We start from the raw sequence: 13061 nt of genomic DNA, 5'->3' as shown, positions 1-13061 counted from the left end.
AGTACAGCATTGCCAAATAAAACTTTTTGAGTTTCACTTTCATATTCCATAAGCAGTTTTATTTTGTTTTTTCCAGTTTGGAAATTATAGGCCACAGAAACCTCGACAATAATTTAGAATCACCCTGTATTACATTAGTGTAAAAACAAGTGAGAAAATGAACTAAAAATCTCACTCATATTTACAGACACTACTTGTAAATAAATTATGTAAGAGTTTATTCTTCGGCACAGAAGCCCAAATGATGAACTCTCCTGGAGCATGGGGAACATGTGCATTGTAATTTTTCTGTTTCATACATAGACAAGCAATTCGCAGCTTTTCAGATTGATATTAGAGTTGGTGCAAAATGGGTTGGATTGCACCTGTTCATGGAGTGAATCTTGAAGTACAGCAAAATATCTAACGTTATTTTGTCCATCCTCATTGTTCCTCATGGTAATGTAGAACGTGACTGTGTTTTCAGTCTTGTCACAAAAGGAGAGAAGAGGATTCTCTTTGTTATTTTAAAAGTGCTCTGTTTTCATGGGATCAGTGAAGAGTGATAAGTGGCAAGAGTAGGATGATATCTATATATCTTTTAATAGCATTGGACATATTACAGAATAAAATAATTAGTGGTCCCTTGATATCTGTTGACTTCCTAATCTGTCATTTCTCATATCTGTCATTCACTATTTAACACTACTATTCTCTTATTTATCATTATATATCTATCAATCTCTTGCATCATTTACGTAACTCTTAATCGCTCAGCAAAATTATTCGAGCACAAACAGTTCTGGTGTGAGGTTTTGAAACCAGTTCCCTAACAATTTTGTGTCTTATTTACTTTATTTTTGCAACACTGTCTCTGTTTGCAAAATTAAATGAGAAAGCAAAGAAGCCAAGAGTAGCCCTCAGTTTGGAAATAAAATTAAAATTATTGCTTTTTTTTTTTTTTTTTTTTTGAAGCTGGAAAATGAACAGTCAAACATTGAATACGCGGTATGTATAATTGGAGCTGATGAATAAAAATATAAATAGGCTGCAAAATTAGCAGTGCCTGACAGTGAAATGTTTGAGAACTGGATAAAATTATTTGGATTTTTGATTAATAAGCTGATAGCGTTAATGTGAATTCTATTTTTATACAGCTGAAGGCTAAGAATATTATAAGTGGAATATTATAAATATAAGTAGAATTTTCTGTGGGTAATGGCTAGTTTGTTGTTGTTGTTAGATTTGTTGGTGCATCGGCAACTTAGGCTATAATGCATGCTAGTTTGATGAATTTAAATTATGGACTGGTGAGACTACACTTGAAATATTGTGTTTAGTCTGGAGGCTGGCTGCTTCTAAAGAAAAACATTGTGTTGAAAGATCCAAAGGTGAATGACTTGTCTGGTGAAGATAGCAAAAGGGACATTCATACGAGAAAAGACTACAAAGGTGTGGGTTATAAAGTGAGACATCCTTGTAGATAGTGCAAATATTTTCAGAATATTTAGAGAATATTCACACACACACACACACACACACACACACACACACACACACACACACATATACACACACTATATGGCACTAAAGGAGTACTAAAATGAATGATGAATTTGTGCATTGAATTGGGACACAAAAACCTGAAAATCAAACTAGTGAGGGAAAACTAGTAGAATGGACCTTAGAAAGTTTACATTTGGGTAGTCTGTTGAAAACCATTCAGTTGGATGGCAAGTGCAATGTTGAGTCAGTTTGGTGTGATGTAAGCACTGAGAAAACAAAATCAAGAGTAGGAGTGTGTTATAGGCCTTATGACTGTGATGAGTATACCAAACAGCTATACAGGGAAATAAAGTGCACCAGCAAATCAGAATGTCTCATAATGGGAGATTTTAACTTTCCAGATGTTGACTGGAATTTATGGGTTGGTTACTCACGCACTAGCAAGACTTTTGTAGATTTCTTGGATGACTATTTTCTACAGCAGCATGTTAGAGAGGCAACAAGAGGAAGCAGTACTCATGCAGTACTTTTGCAAGAAGGATGATGCTCACAGCCCACAACCATTGAATTATAAGTTCCTGGTTTGCCAATTGATGGTGATTTGCTCCTCAAAAAGTAAATTGATATATACATTATACGTTAAAATTAATAAAATTACTGTCAAGTGTTTTTATTAATGTTTTATCTGAAAAATGAATCTATTGTTCCTTATCTGTCACACTTTTAAGGAACTAATTAACAATGGATATTGAGGATGATGATACGTGGATATATGATATATGATACGTGGGACCCACCCACGTATCATATATCATATACAAGGAGCGGGGGAATGATACCAGCAGTGGGGAAGATGGATTGCAAAGTAGCAACACATACGACATACCCGATATTCTTCCTGATGAGGTAGAACATGCACTGAAGAAAATGAAGAATCGGAAAGCCCCGGGGGAAGATGAAGTTACTGTAGAGTTTTTAAAATTGGGAGGAAGAGACGTAACACAAAAACTGGCAAGGCTCTTCACAAAGTGCATTAGAAAAGGTGTGATGCCTAAGCAGTGGAATAATGTTTAAATTATGCTCATTTAATAATGCTCATTTAAATAAAAATAACCAGAAAGAAGTTATGTTTTGTGATTAAATGTAAATCATCATCATCAGCCATTTTCAATCCACTGCAGGATGAAGGCCTCTCCAGCAACTTTCCAGTTCCTTCTGTTTTGAGCACTGGCCATCCATTTACTACCCAAAAACTCATGAATTTCATCTATCCATCTCCACCTTTGTCTTCCAGGTTTTCTTCTAGCTCCTCTTGGGTACCATTCTGTTATTTTCTTAGTCCATCTGTCATCATGTCTTCGAGCTATGTGTCCTGCCCAAGACCATTTTAGTTCTTTAGTTTTTATAAGAATGTCCTTTACTTGAGTTTGCTGCCTAATCCATGTATTTCTCTTCTTATCTAACAGTCTGATTCCCAATATAATTCGTTCCATTCTTCGCTGTGTAGTTCTCAGCTTCTCTTCCATTCTTTTGGTGAGTGCCCAAGTTTCACTTCCATAAGTCATGGTGGGGAGTATACATTGATTCATTATTTTACGTTTCAGACAAACTGGGATATTGCTCTTCAGTATGTGACTATATTTCCTAAATGCTATCCATCCAAAATTTATTCTTCTCTTGACTTTCAGCCATTTATCATTATTACAGCTAATAACTTGTCCCAGATAAGTATATGACTCCACCTTTTCAAATTACTGCTCCTTCAATCATTATTTCCCTTTCTGTGGTATACTTGTTCATCATTACTTTTGTTTTAGCCATATTCATCTTTAGTCCAAAATCCTTATTAATTGTGCATAACTGATTAAGATTTTCCTCTAATTCTTTGTGGTCGTGGCTTATGACCACAATGTCATCTGCAAATCGTAAATGGTTTAGGTACTCTCCATTCACATTGACTCCTTTCTGCGACCAGTCTAATCTTCTGAAAGCTTCCTCAAGGGCAGCAGTAAACAGCTTCAGAAATATTGTCTCTCCTTGTCGAACTCCTTTCTCGATTTTAAATATGCTACTGTCTTTGTCTAGTCTAATAAAGGTGGTAGCACTCTCATATATTTTCTTCAAAATCATAATATATGGAGTATCTATGCCTTGTCTTTCCAGTGCCCGAAACATTGCCTTATGCTGTATGGAGTCAAATGCCTTTTCATAATCCACAAATGCCAGCCATAATGGTGTTTTATATTCATTTGCTTTCTCCATTAGCTGTGATATTACATGAAGGTGATCCATAGTTGAGAATCCTGTCCTAAAGCCAGCTTGCTCTTTCGGTTGATTCTCATCAAGTATTCTTTCTAATCTGTTAGTAATGATCCTTGTGAACAACTTGTAGATGTGGGATAACAAGCTAATTGGTCTATAATTTCCAATTTCTGATTTATCTCCTTTCTTATGCAGCAAAACTATGATTACATTATTCCACTGCTTAGGCATCACACCTTTTCTAATGCACTTTGTGAAGAGCCTTGCCAGTTTTTGTGTTACGTCTCTTCCTCCCAATTTTAAAAACTCTACAGTAACTTCATCTTCCCCCGGGGCTTTCCGATTCTTCATTTTCTTCAGTGCATGTTCTACCTCATCAGGAAGAATATCGGGTATGTCGTATGTGTTGCTACTTTGCAATCCATCTTCCCCACTGCTGGTATCATTCCCCCGCTCCTTGTATAATTCTCTATAGTAGTCTTCTGCTATTTGAATTATGCCTTCTCTGCTGTTTATAAGTACACCATCGCTATTATTCCATTACAGTATCATTTGTCTTTCTGTATTACTGCTCATGGCTGCTGATTTAAATCCTTTGTTTTCCCTTAATGCTTGTTCTACTTTTCTTGTGTTAAATCTTCTTATGTCCTCTCTGATTCTCTTTCTAATGGCTTTGCATAACTCAGTATACTGAATTTTCTCCCTGTCAGTGTTTTTCTTGCTCTTCATTTGTCGTCTTCGGTTCATCATGACAAGTGTTTCTTGACTAATTTTTTCTTCTTTGGATTTCTGTTTCCCTATAGGTTTCTTGGGCTTTATCACTTTCAGGAAGTTGTAATATTCCTCCTCAATATCTTGGTCCTGAGCAGTCTGCAGAAGCTCAAACTTGTTCTTAAGTTCCAGTACATACTGCTTTTTCTCCTCCTCTGTTATCTCAAAGACCTTTGTATTATTTACTCGAGTCAGTTTTTTCCTTTCCTTTCCTACATTTATATCAAGTGTACATCTTACCATTCTGTGATCACTTCCAACATTTACCTTATTCAGGATGGTAACATCATTCACAATATATCTTTTGTTAGTGAGGATGAAGTCGATTTCATTAGTAGTTAATCCATTTGGACTCTTCCATGTCCACTTTCTGTTCACCCTTTTCTTGAAAAAAGTGTTCATTACTGACAGTCCTTGAGATTCTGCAAATTCCACAAGTCTTTCACCTCTTTTATTTCTTTCACCAATTCCAAAATTTCCTATAGTTCCTCTTTCTGCGCTATTTTGCCTTTTTCCAACCTTAGCATTGAAGTCCCCCATAATAATAGTGTAGTGGGTTTTCTGCTCTTCTAGAAGACTCAATTTCGGTGTACATTTCTTCAACCTCTTCATCATCATGGCTCAATGTTGGTGCATAAATCATTATAATCTTTAGCTTGTACCTCTTAGAAATCTTGAGTATTAGTCTTGACACCCTTGGTGATGTACTTTTGAATTCCAAAATGTTGTTTTTAAAATCTTTATGGACCAGAAACCCAACTCCACCTTCACTCCTTTCACTGTTTCCATTGGTGTACAGCAGATTTCCACTTGATAAACTTATAAGTGATTCATTTCTTCTTCTTTTTCAGCCAAACCGATGATATTCCAATTCACATTTTCTAATTCCTTTTCCAGTTCTAATATCCTGTCTTCACCGATGAGTGATCGTACGTTATAACAGGCCAAGTTCAGTTTAGGTGCATGGCAGCCTGGTCGTACCCAGAGATTCTTAGCACCCTCTGCTTCCACTCTGATCCTCTCGCTGCCGTAAGAGGGAGAGTGAAAGCTGCTGGGGACTGAGGGCCATTTGTATTGTTGTGCTCTCATATGCTGGAGGGTTTGGTCTTTTCCTCTTCACGCTGACCAGGCGTCTTGAAGAGAACCACTCTACACGTTCGTTACCACCTAAGTGACGTAACAGGGCTTACCATCGAGGTGTGCATGAGTGGATTTTAGGGAGGCAGGCCAACCGGACTTCTAAATCTTCTGTAATAGAGAGATATTGGATCCATCAGTGTTTTAGGCTGAGTGTCTGGTAACACACAGGATACCTGTTCCCCTCTGAGTCCCTAAAAGATGAAAAGATTCTGTGTTGTTCTGTGAAATCTCCTATTTTTTAATTCGAACTTTCTCATATCAGGAAGTTGGATTCCTGCTTAATCAGTGTCATTTGCTTTCACACCCAGTTCTAGGCTCCTTCGAGAATACTCGTACATGCAGACTTTTGACTACAACTGTCTCTTACTTGGACATTGTGACCATATGGTTTTAGTCTCTTGTGGTTACATTCACTAGTGTTGTATTTGATTTTTACTTTGTATCTCATCCCAGCATAGTGACTTCTTAGTTTACTCTCTTATTGCTTTGATATGCTGTGAAGTGTTGTCAGTTCACCCTTTTCAATGTAAATCCTATAGTACTGCCATGCAAGGTATACCTTTGTATACATCTGTACATTTTTTTCGTGAAAATAAGGAATTTTATATATATGATTATATTGATTTTAAATATAAATTGAAAAGTCTCTGTCAGTATTTTTTATGTAAATTTCAGAATATTCAAATCAAAGATTTATTCCTAATTATTTTTTACAAATTTCAAGCTTGTCGAAACATATCTCATTGATCTACAAGTTTTTTTTTTTTAATACTTCTGTTGCAGAATGTGACAAACTGCCCATGAAGCTATTGGTAGACTGCTGGTTTTACCTCACCATTGCTTATTAAATGCTGACTAGCAAGATCCTTCTTCAGCATGCCAAATAGATGTAAGTTTGCTTTGCAGCAAGGTCAGAACTGTATGGAGCTTGCTGGAGGACAAGTACCTTTCACCCCAGTTGTTATTTTTTGTTGAATTGAAGCAGTTATATGTGGCAAAGAAGAGGCATTCCAGAAATGCAGCAAACATGGGTGTCTTTTCTCGGTGGAGACTTTTAAACACTGCAGTGTAGCTCCATAAGATTGGCACTAACAGTGCAGTCCGCAAGCAAGAAATTGGCAAAAATGATTCCTTTGCTGTCCCTAAAGTACAATCAGTGCCACTTTTCCCATTTATGACTGTGTTTTTTTTCTGGAAGAGAGAGAACCAACGATTCCACAATCCATTATATCGTCCATCCTTGGAGGCTATATATATTGATAAATGTCGCTGGATGAGACATTCTGGGACCATTAAAATTGTCCTACACTTCGTTGTTCCTCCAGCATGGACGCAGGCAGGAGACACTGTTTGGAATGACACAGCTGCCAAGTGTAGTGTCATCGTTTTCCAAAAAAAAGATAAAGTATATTAAGGGCTTATCCTTCATTTGTACATTTTCAAATGTTCATAATCATAAAATATGTCAAATAAAAAAAAAGTTGGCAAAGACTTTTCAGTTTGTCTTTGTATATTATTCACTTAAGATTTAATGAGTGCTGCTGTAAGACAGCAAAATAGCTCTTGAAGTAAATAATAAAAAAAAATATATATATATTTTTTTCCCCTTTAAAAGGTATTCCAAGGAAAAAGGGAAAATTCTCATATAAAACGCCAATTAACCTCTTTTAAGAGTAGTTTGGAACACAACAATCAGTTGGCAGATGCAAAAAAACAAGAGTTAAGTAGCCTACAGGCAGAAATGGCCATTAAATATCAAGTAGAATTGAAGCATAGGGCAGAAATGGAACAATTACAGACTGAATATCGTTCATGCAGAGGAGAATTAAATAACATGAAAAAAGAACTTGAAGAAACAAGGGCTAGAGATCCAGCATTAGCTGAGCAAATTAAAGTATGTACATTTTTTTTTTTTAGTACTTTCCTGTTAAGTTCAGATATCTGTAAAACTTTGGTTCACTTATGTAAGGAGGAGTTACAAATAACTGTACTCAGTTATTTGTAATTCCTCCCTTGCTGCACTGAAATTTAACTATTATGCCATCATGAGTAGATTAAGCTGTTGCTCTTCAAATGCAAAACTTAAGATGTTTGATGATGACTTTAAGATGATGACTTTTATAAATATTTAAATGTTTTCATTTGGAGATCAGTAATCTTCAGAGTATTTATATATTTTTACAAATTTTTTTTGTTTTATTAAGCATATTTTTCTTTACTTATAATGATCATATATTTATACATTGAATGCATTTTTAAGGGAAAAAAAATTAATATATTAAGTAAGTTTGTTGAAAGATTTATTTTTGTCGTTATGAACACATACATTAAAAGTAGGGCTTTGATTATAATGAAAGAGGCCTACGTGCTCTGGATTCATACTACGAAAATTTTTATTTTTATTTCTCAGAGCAAACTAAACTAAAATTACAATTAATTAGCTTTCGGCTGAGTGGACAGCCTTCTTCAGATAGAAAAATACTTTGAATGGCAGTTGGAATAGAGATGTGCACTGCCAGGATGGTGCTGAGGCACATGGCTAATTGTTTGAGGTTGATGTTTGTGGCTGTGACGTATGGTGGTGACGTGGCCAGCGTATGTCTATGGACAGAATTACTGCTTCTGTGATGGGGTTAACTTGACAACCACTGTTCCTGTTCAAAGAGGTATCCAAGCATTTTATGTTTAACAATTCCAACCAGGTGCGCCTTAGGTAATGGTGGGACCTGTCCACGACCACGACATTGCGGTGTGGGTCAATGTCGTGGTGGACATTGACCCACACCGTGGACATTGACCTTGCAGACCCCCCTGTCCCCCTGAAAGGGTCTCAGGGACCCCCAGGGGTCCATGGACCACACTTTGAAAACCACTGTTCCAGAGTAAGATGTGTGAACAGGACATTGTTATACACATTGCAAGATTGAGCCTGTGTACTGCCATAAAAATTGAATGGTGGTCCATTATTAACTTTTTTTGTTAGTTTATCAGCTGTAATAAGGCAATTGGGATAAGGTTGGAAATTCCTTGTAGTCATGGTGGCATATAAACTGAATTTTTTTTTTTAACATCAATAACGTCTATGCTGGGGGTACACTATGGCGCTCAGGCTGTCACGAAAAGCGAAACGTCTAACCGCTGTTATATCTCTGAAACTAATAGACAATAGTATAAACAATTTATACTTATTTTGTAGGGTATATAATGCTGTCGACGAATATGCAAGAAAAAATTTGAAATTTTGATATATAATATAATTTTTTTCGAAAAAACTAAAAAGTTCGCATTTTGGTCATTTGCCGTCTTGCCTTGGTTACTTTCACTCTCAATAACTTCTAAACTATGATAGATAGACATAAATAGTAAGTGACAAAATTGTCACAGACATTCTCTCAGATATTCCAGCCAAGCTGTACTTGCTATCTGGGAGTCTAAAATGCTGATGGAACTGATATTCGGGGGACACTCAAGTCAAGTGGACCCAATTTCGGCTAAGTGCGGACAGTCAGTGACGGCCAAATCCTCTGCTTGCACCTTCATGATGGTGGGACTGTTAGTAATCCTGGGTATAACCTCCATGCACAAGTACATGGTGGGTAACCACCCAGGTATGAACCAAAGTAAGCAGGAGTCGAGGTATGGTGCCCACACCACATGGAGGAATGCCGCCCCTCTATTTTACCAGGCAGTACTAGGTGGTAGATGACTCATCAACCGATACAATACCACCACTTTGCTTATTGGAGGCTTGAAGTGGTGGAACCCATGTTTAGTCTCTAGAGCTAAGTTCCGGTCAACCCTTCCCCATCTCTTCCATCATGCAATATGATTGATAACTTTCGAGGTTATGATGAACATTGTGGCGAGATCCATTATTCCTTACATTTCGAGGGTTCAGCTCTAAAACGGTGTTTGCAGGCCAGCTGCTAGTTAGTACACCGGACCGAACCTATTGGTAACTCTCTAGGAGGCTTCCGGATCAGCTAATGTATAATCTTGTTACCTCTACTCTGCCAGATAGTGACTGGAGGGAGTCCAAGTAGTGTGTATGCGGGAGGGGTGGGGCGGCCATTGTCGAGGCCATGTTATGTCAAGGATCTGGGTATATTCTTACCATGTGTACGCCATATCCAAAAATTTCATTACTTCATACAGCATGTCATCCCCCCTACACTTTTTCTTACTATTGAATACATCATGAATTGTCAAACTAATAGAGCAAGCATATCTGCAAAAAGATCTAAACCTCCCAAACACTTCCTAATTCATTTCACAAATCGTGGTCTCAATTCTAATCTCAACGATGTCCATTTCCACTTGCAGTCCGCCAAACCCCTTGTACTTTTTCTGACAGAATCTCAGTTATCGGTTGTTTCAACTATTGCTCATCTCAGATGCCCAAATTATTTGATGTATGATTCGTTTCGCCTCAAAGGTGGTACTTTTGCATATGTCCGTTCTGATATTCCCTGTCAGAGACTTGTAATTTGGAATCTCCTCTCTTTGATGTTCTCTGGCTTAAAATCTCTCTACCTCATTCTGTCAATTTCATCTGCTGTCTCTACCGTTCTCCCAACTCCACTAATCACTTGGATCTCTTGGACTTCCTCTCTTTGCAACTTGACTTTCTTCGGTCCAACTTTCCTAACAGTGAGGTAATTTTCCTTGGTGATTTTAATGTTCACAACTCCAGCTGGCTTCCGTTTTCTAGTCACACCGACCCTGCCAGTCGAGATGCTGAGGCTTTTGCAATTACTAATGACCTTGCACAGATTGTTCATCTACCTACAAGAACACCGGACAATCCTAATCATACAGCCAACACGCTTGATCTGTTTCCCACAAACAACCCTTTTAAGTACACGGTTGAAGTGAGAGGTCCTTTAGGCATTTCAGATCACAACTTGGTGGTTGTCTTCTCCAATGGAGCCTTTATCTCATGGCTGTTCCCAACCTCCTGTTGTTTGGCATTACAAAAATGCAAAATGGGATGACCTGCGGGATTTCTTTTCCTTGGTCGGATTACTGTTTCAAAACTTCTGATGTCAATGTTTGCTCAGATCGTGTCGGTGAAATTATTCTTGCTGGAATGGAATCCTTTATCCCACACTCCACTTTAAAATCTCATCCTTTATCTAAACCTTGGTTTTCCAATAAATGTGCTAAGGCTGTTCAAGAGAAGAACATTGCATATTGTAATTGGCTTCTTTCTAATTCTTCAGATTCATTTTCTGCCTACACCAAAGCTCGCAATAATTGTAAAGCAGTTATTAATCAGTCCAAACTAGAGTTTGAACAGGCTAAGAGTAGAAAACTTGCTTCTTGCCCTAATGGTAGCCGAGCATTCTGGTCTCTTGACAAAGCTATTAGCCGTAACTTTTGCCCATCTCTGCTCCCAACTCTGTCCAAACCAGATGGTTCTGTTGTCACTTCAGCCAAGGATAAAGCTGACCTGCTAGCATCACATTTTTCTTCCAATTCATGTATTAATAATCTTGGTAAAACACCTCCCACCATTCCAAACACACTCCATTCAATGCCTCCTGTGGTCTTCTGTCAAAAGGATGTCAGAAAGATTTTGATGAATCTTGATGCTAAGAAAGCTCCAGGTCCCGATGGTATTTCTCCACTTGTTCTCAAAACCTTTGCTTCTGAACTTACTCCTATTCTTTGCCGCCTTTTTTCACTTTCTTATTTCAAAGGTGTTTTTCCTTCTGCTTGGAAATTTACTCATATCCAGGCAGTTCCCAAAAAGGGTGACAAATCCCTCTCATCCAATTATCGTCCCATTGCAATTACTTCTACTCTTTCTAAAGTAATGGAGAAATCAATTAACCGCCAACTCTTAAACTACCTAGAAACCTTCCATCTGATCAACGATCACCAGTATGGATTCCACATGTCGAAACACTGGTGATATTTTGGCTTACGTTACCCATTTATGGACTAATTCAATGGAAAGGTTCGGTGAAACACAAGTAGTTGCTCTTGACATCTCAAAGGCTTTCGATTGTGTTTGGCATAAAGGTCTTCTAAACAAACTTCCATCTTATGGTTTGCCAACAGTTTTTGTAATTGGTTATCCAGTTTTCTCTCTGAACGCTCACTGAGGGTGATGGTAGATGGCTCTCTGTCTTCTAACTTTTCCACTAATGCCGGTGTCCCCCAAGGTTCAGTTCTTTCCCCCCTCTTTTCCTCTTGTATATTAATGACCTTCTTCCATTGACTGGAAATCCTGTCCTTAGTTTTGCCGATGATAGCACATTGCATTCCACTTTTCATTTTGAGAAACCTTGCCCTTCTCAATCAGCTTCAACTTCTCGAAAATCTGCTACTAATTCCTTAAACGGTAATCTTCAGGTAATTTTCCAGTGGGGCAAAGACTACTTAGTTGATTTCTATCCTTCTAAAACTCAGTCTTGTCTTATATCTCACAGAAAGAATTCTTCTGCTCCTATGCTTATCTTTGGTGACACTCCGATTTCTAAGCAAAATGATATATCTCTTTTGGGGATTACCCTGACTTCTAATCTCTCTTGGCACAAGCACATTAGAAATATTGCTTCCTCTGCATCTAAAAAACCTGATTTTCTCTTTTGCTCTCTGCATTACTTTTCTTCCAAACAGCTGTTCACTCTGTACAAATCGCAAATCCGCCCTACCATGGAATATTGTTCCCATCTGGGGCGATGCCTCCAAAAATCTCTTCCAGGCGTCTAGATTCCATTCAGAAGAGAGCAGTTGGGTTAATTAATGACTCATCTCTAAAAGAGTCTCTCCACTTGCTGTCTCATAGACGTACTGTTTCTGCTGCATGCCTTTTCTACAGATACTTCCATGGGCACTGTTCTTCTGAATTGGCTTCTATAATTCCTGCTCTCTCTTTCAAAACAGTTCGAACATGTGTCGCCACCAGCCAACATCCATTTACTGTCCAACTTCAAACTCACAGAACCAACTTTTCATCTTCCTCATTTATTTATTCAACTGCTGTTTTTTGGGACAACCTTCCTTTATACGTATTTCCTGCAAATTACTGTCTACCTAAGTTCAAGTCCACTAACAACAAATATCTTCTTTCATCTTCTCAACTTCCAACCCAAGCATGGTACTAAGTACTATAGGTTCTAATACCTTTCGTGTTTGGGGTTTACATAAAAAAAAAATATATATATACATTTTTTAAATTTCTTGTTTTTATACCATTTCAGTATACATGGTTGTAATTATTACACACAGTATATGTTACATAGACATGTTTCCCACTCAATGATTTCCTTTTATACTCCAGATTGCTTTCCCATTTAAAGAACCAACAGTAATCTCCCATCATGGCAGAGTCCCAGCAACCTTAGTATCATTTTTCCATTGCAGATACGTCCTGGTGGAAGTGCTCTCCTTGT

General features: G+C 37.7%; 1 protein-coding gene across 1 annotated transcript in view; it reads left to right on the top strand.

Moving 5' to 3' along the window:
- Positions 1-13061, top strand: part of LOC150089001 (uncharacterized) — a 108089-nt gene that overhangs the window by 73506 nt on the left and 21522 nt on the right. Inside the window, exon 7 of the mRNA XM_090370375.1 lies at positions 7274-7552. Coding sequence (XP_090226501.1) covers positions 7274-7552 — 279 coding nt within the window. The remainder of the gene's footprint in view (positions 1-7273; positions 7553-13061) is intronic.

This window comes from Mastigoproctus giganteus, chromosome 3, assembly GCF_048544385.1.
Source record: "Mastigoproctus giganteus isolate SK-2022 chromosome 3, ASM4854438v1, whole genome shotgun sequence".
In the NCBI taxonomy this organism is placed as follows: Eukaryota; Metazoa; Arthropoda; class Arachnida; order Uropygi; family Thelyphonidae; genus Mastigoproctus; species Mastigoproctus giganteus.
This window is presented reverse-complemented; position numbering and strand designations above follow the sequence as displayed.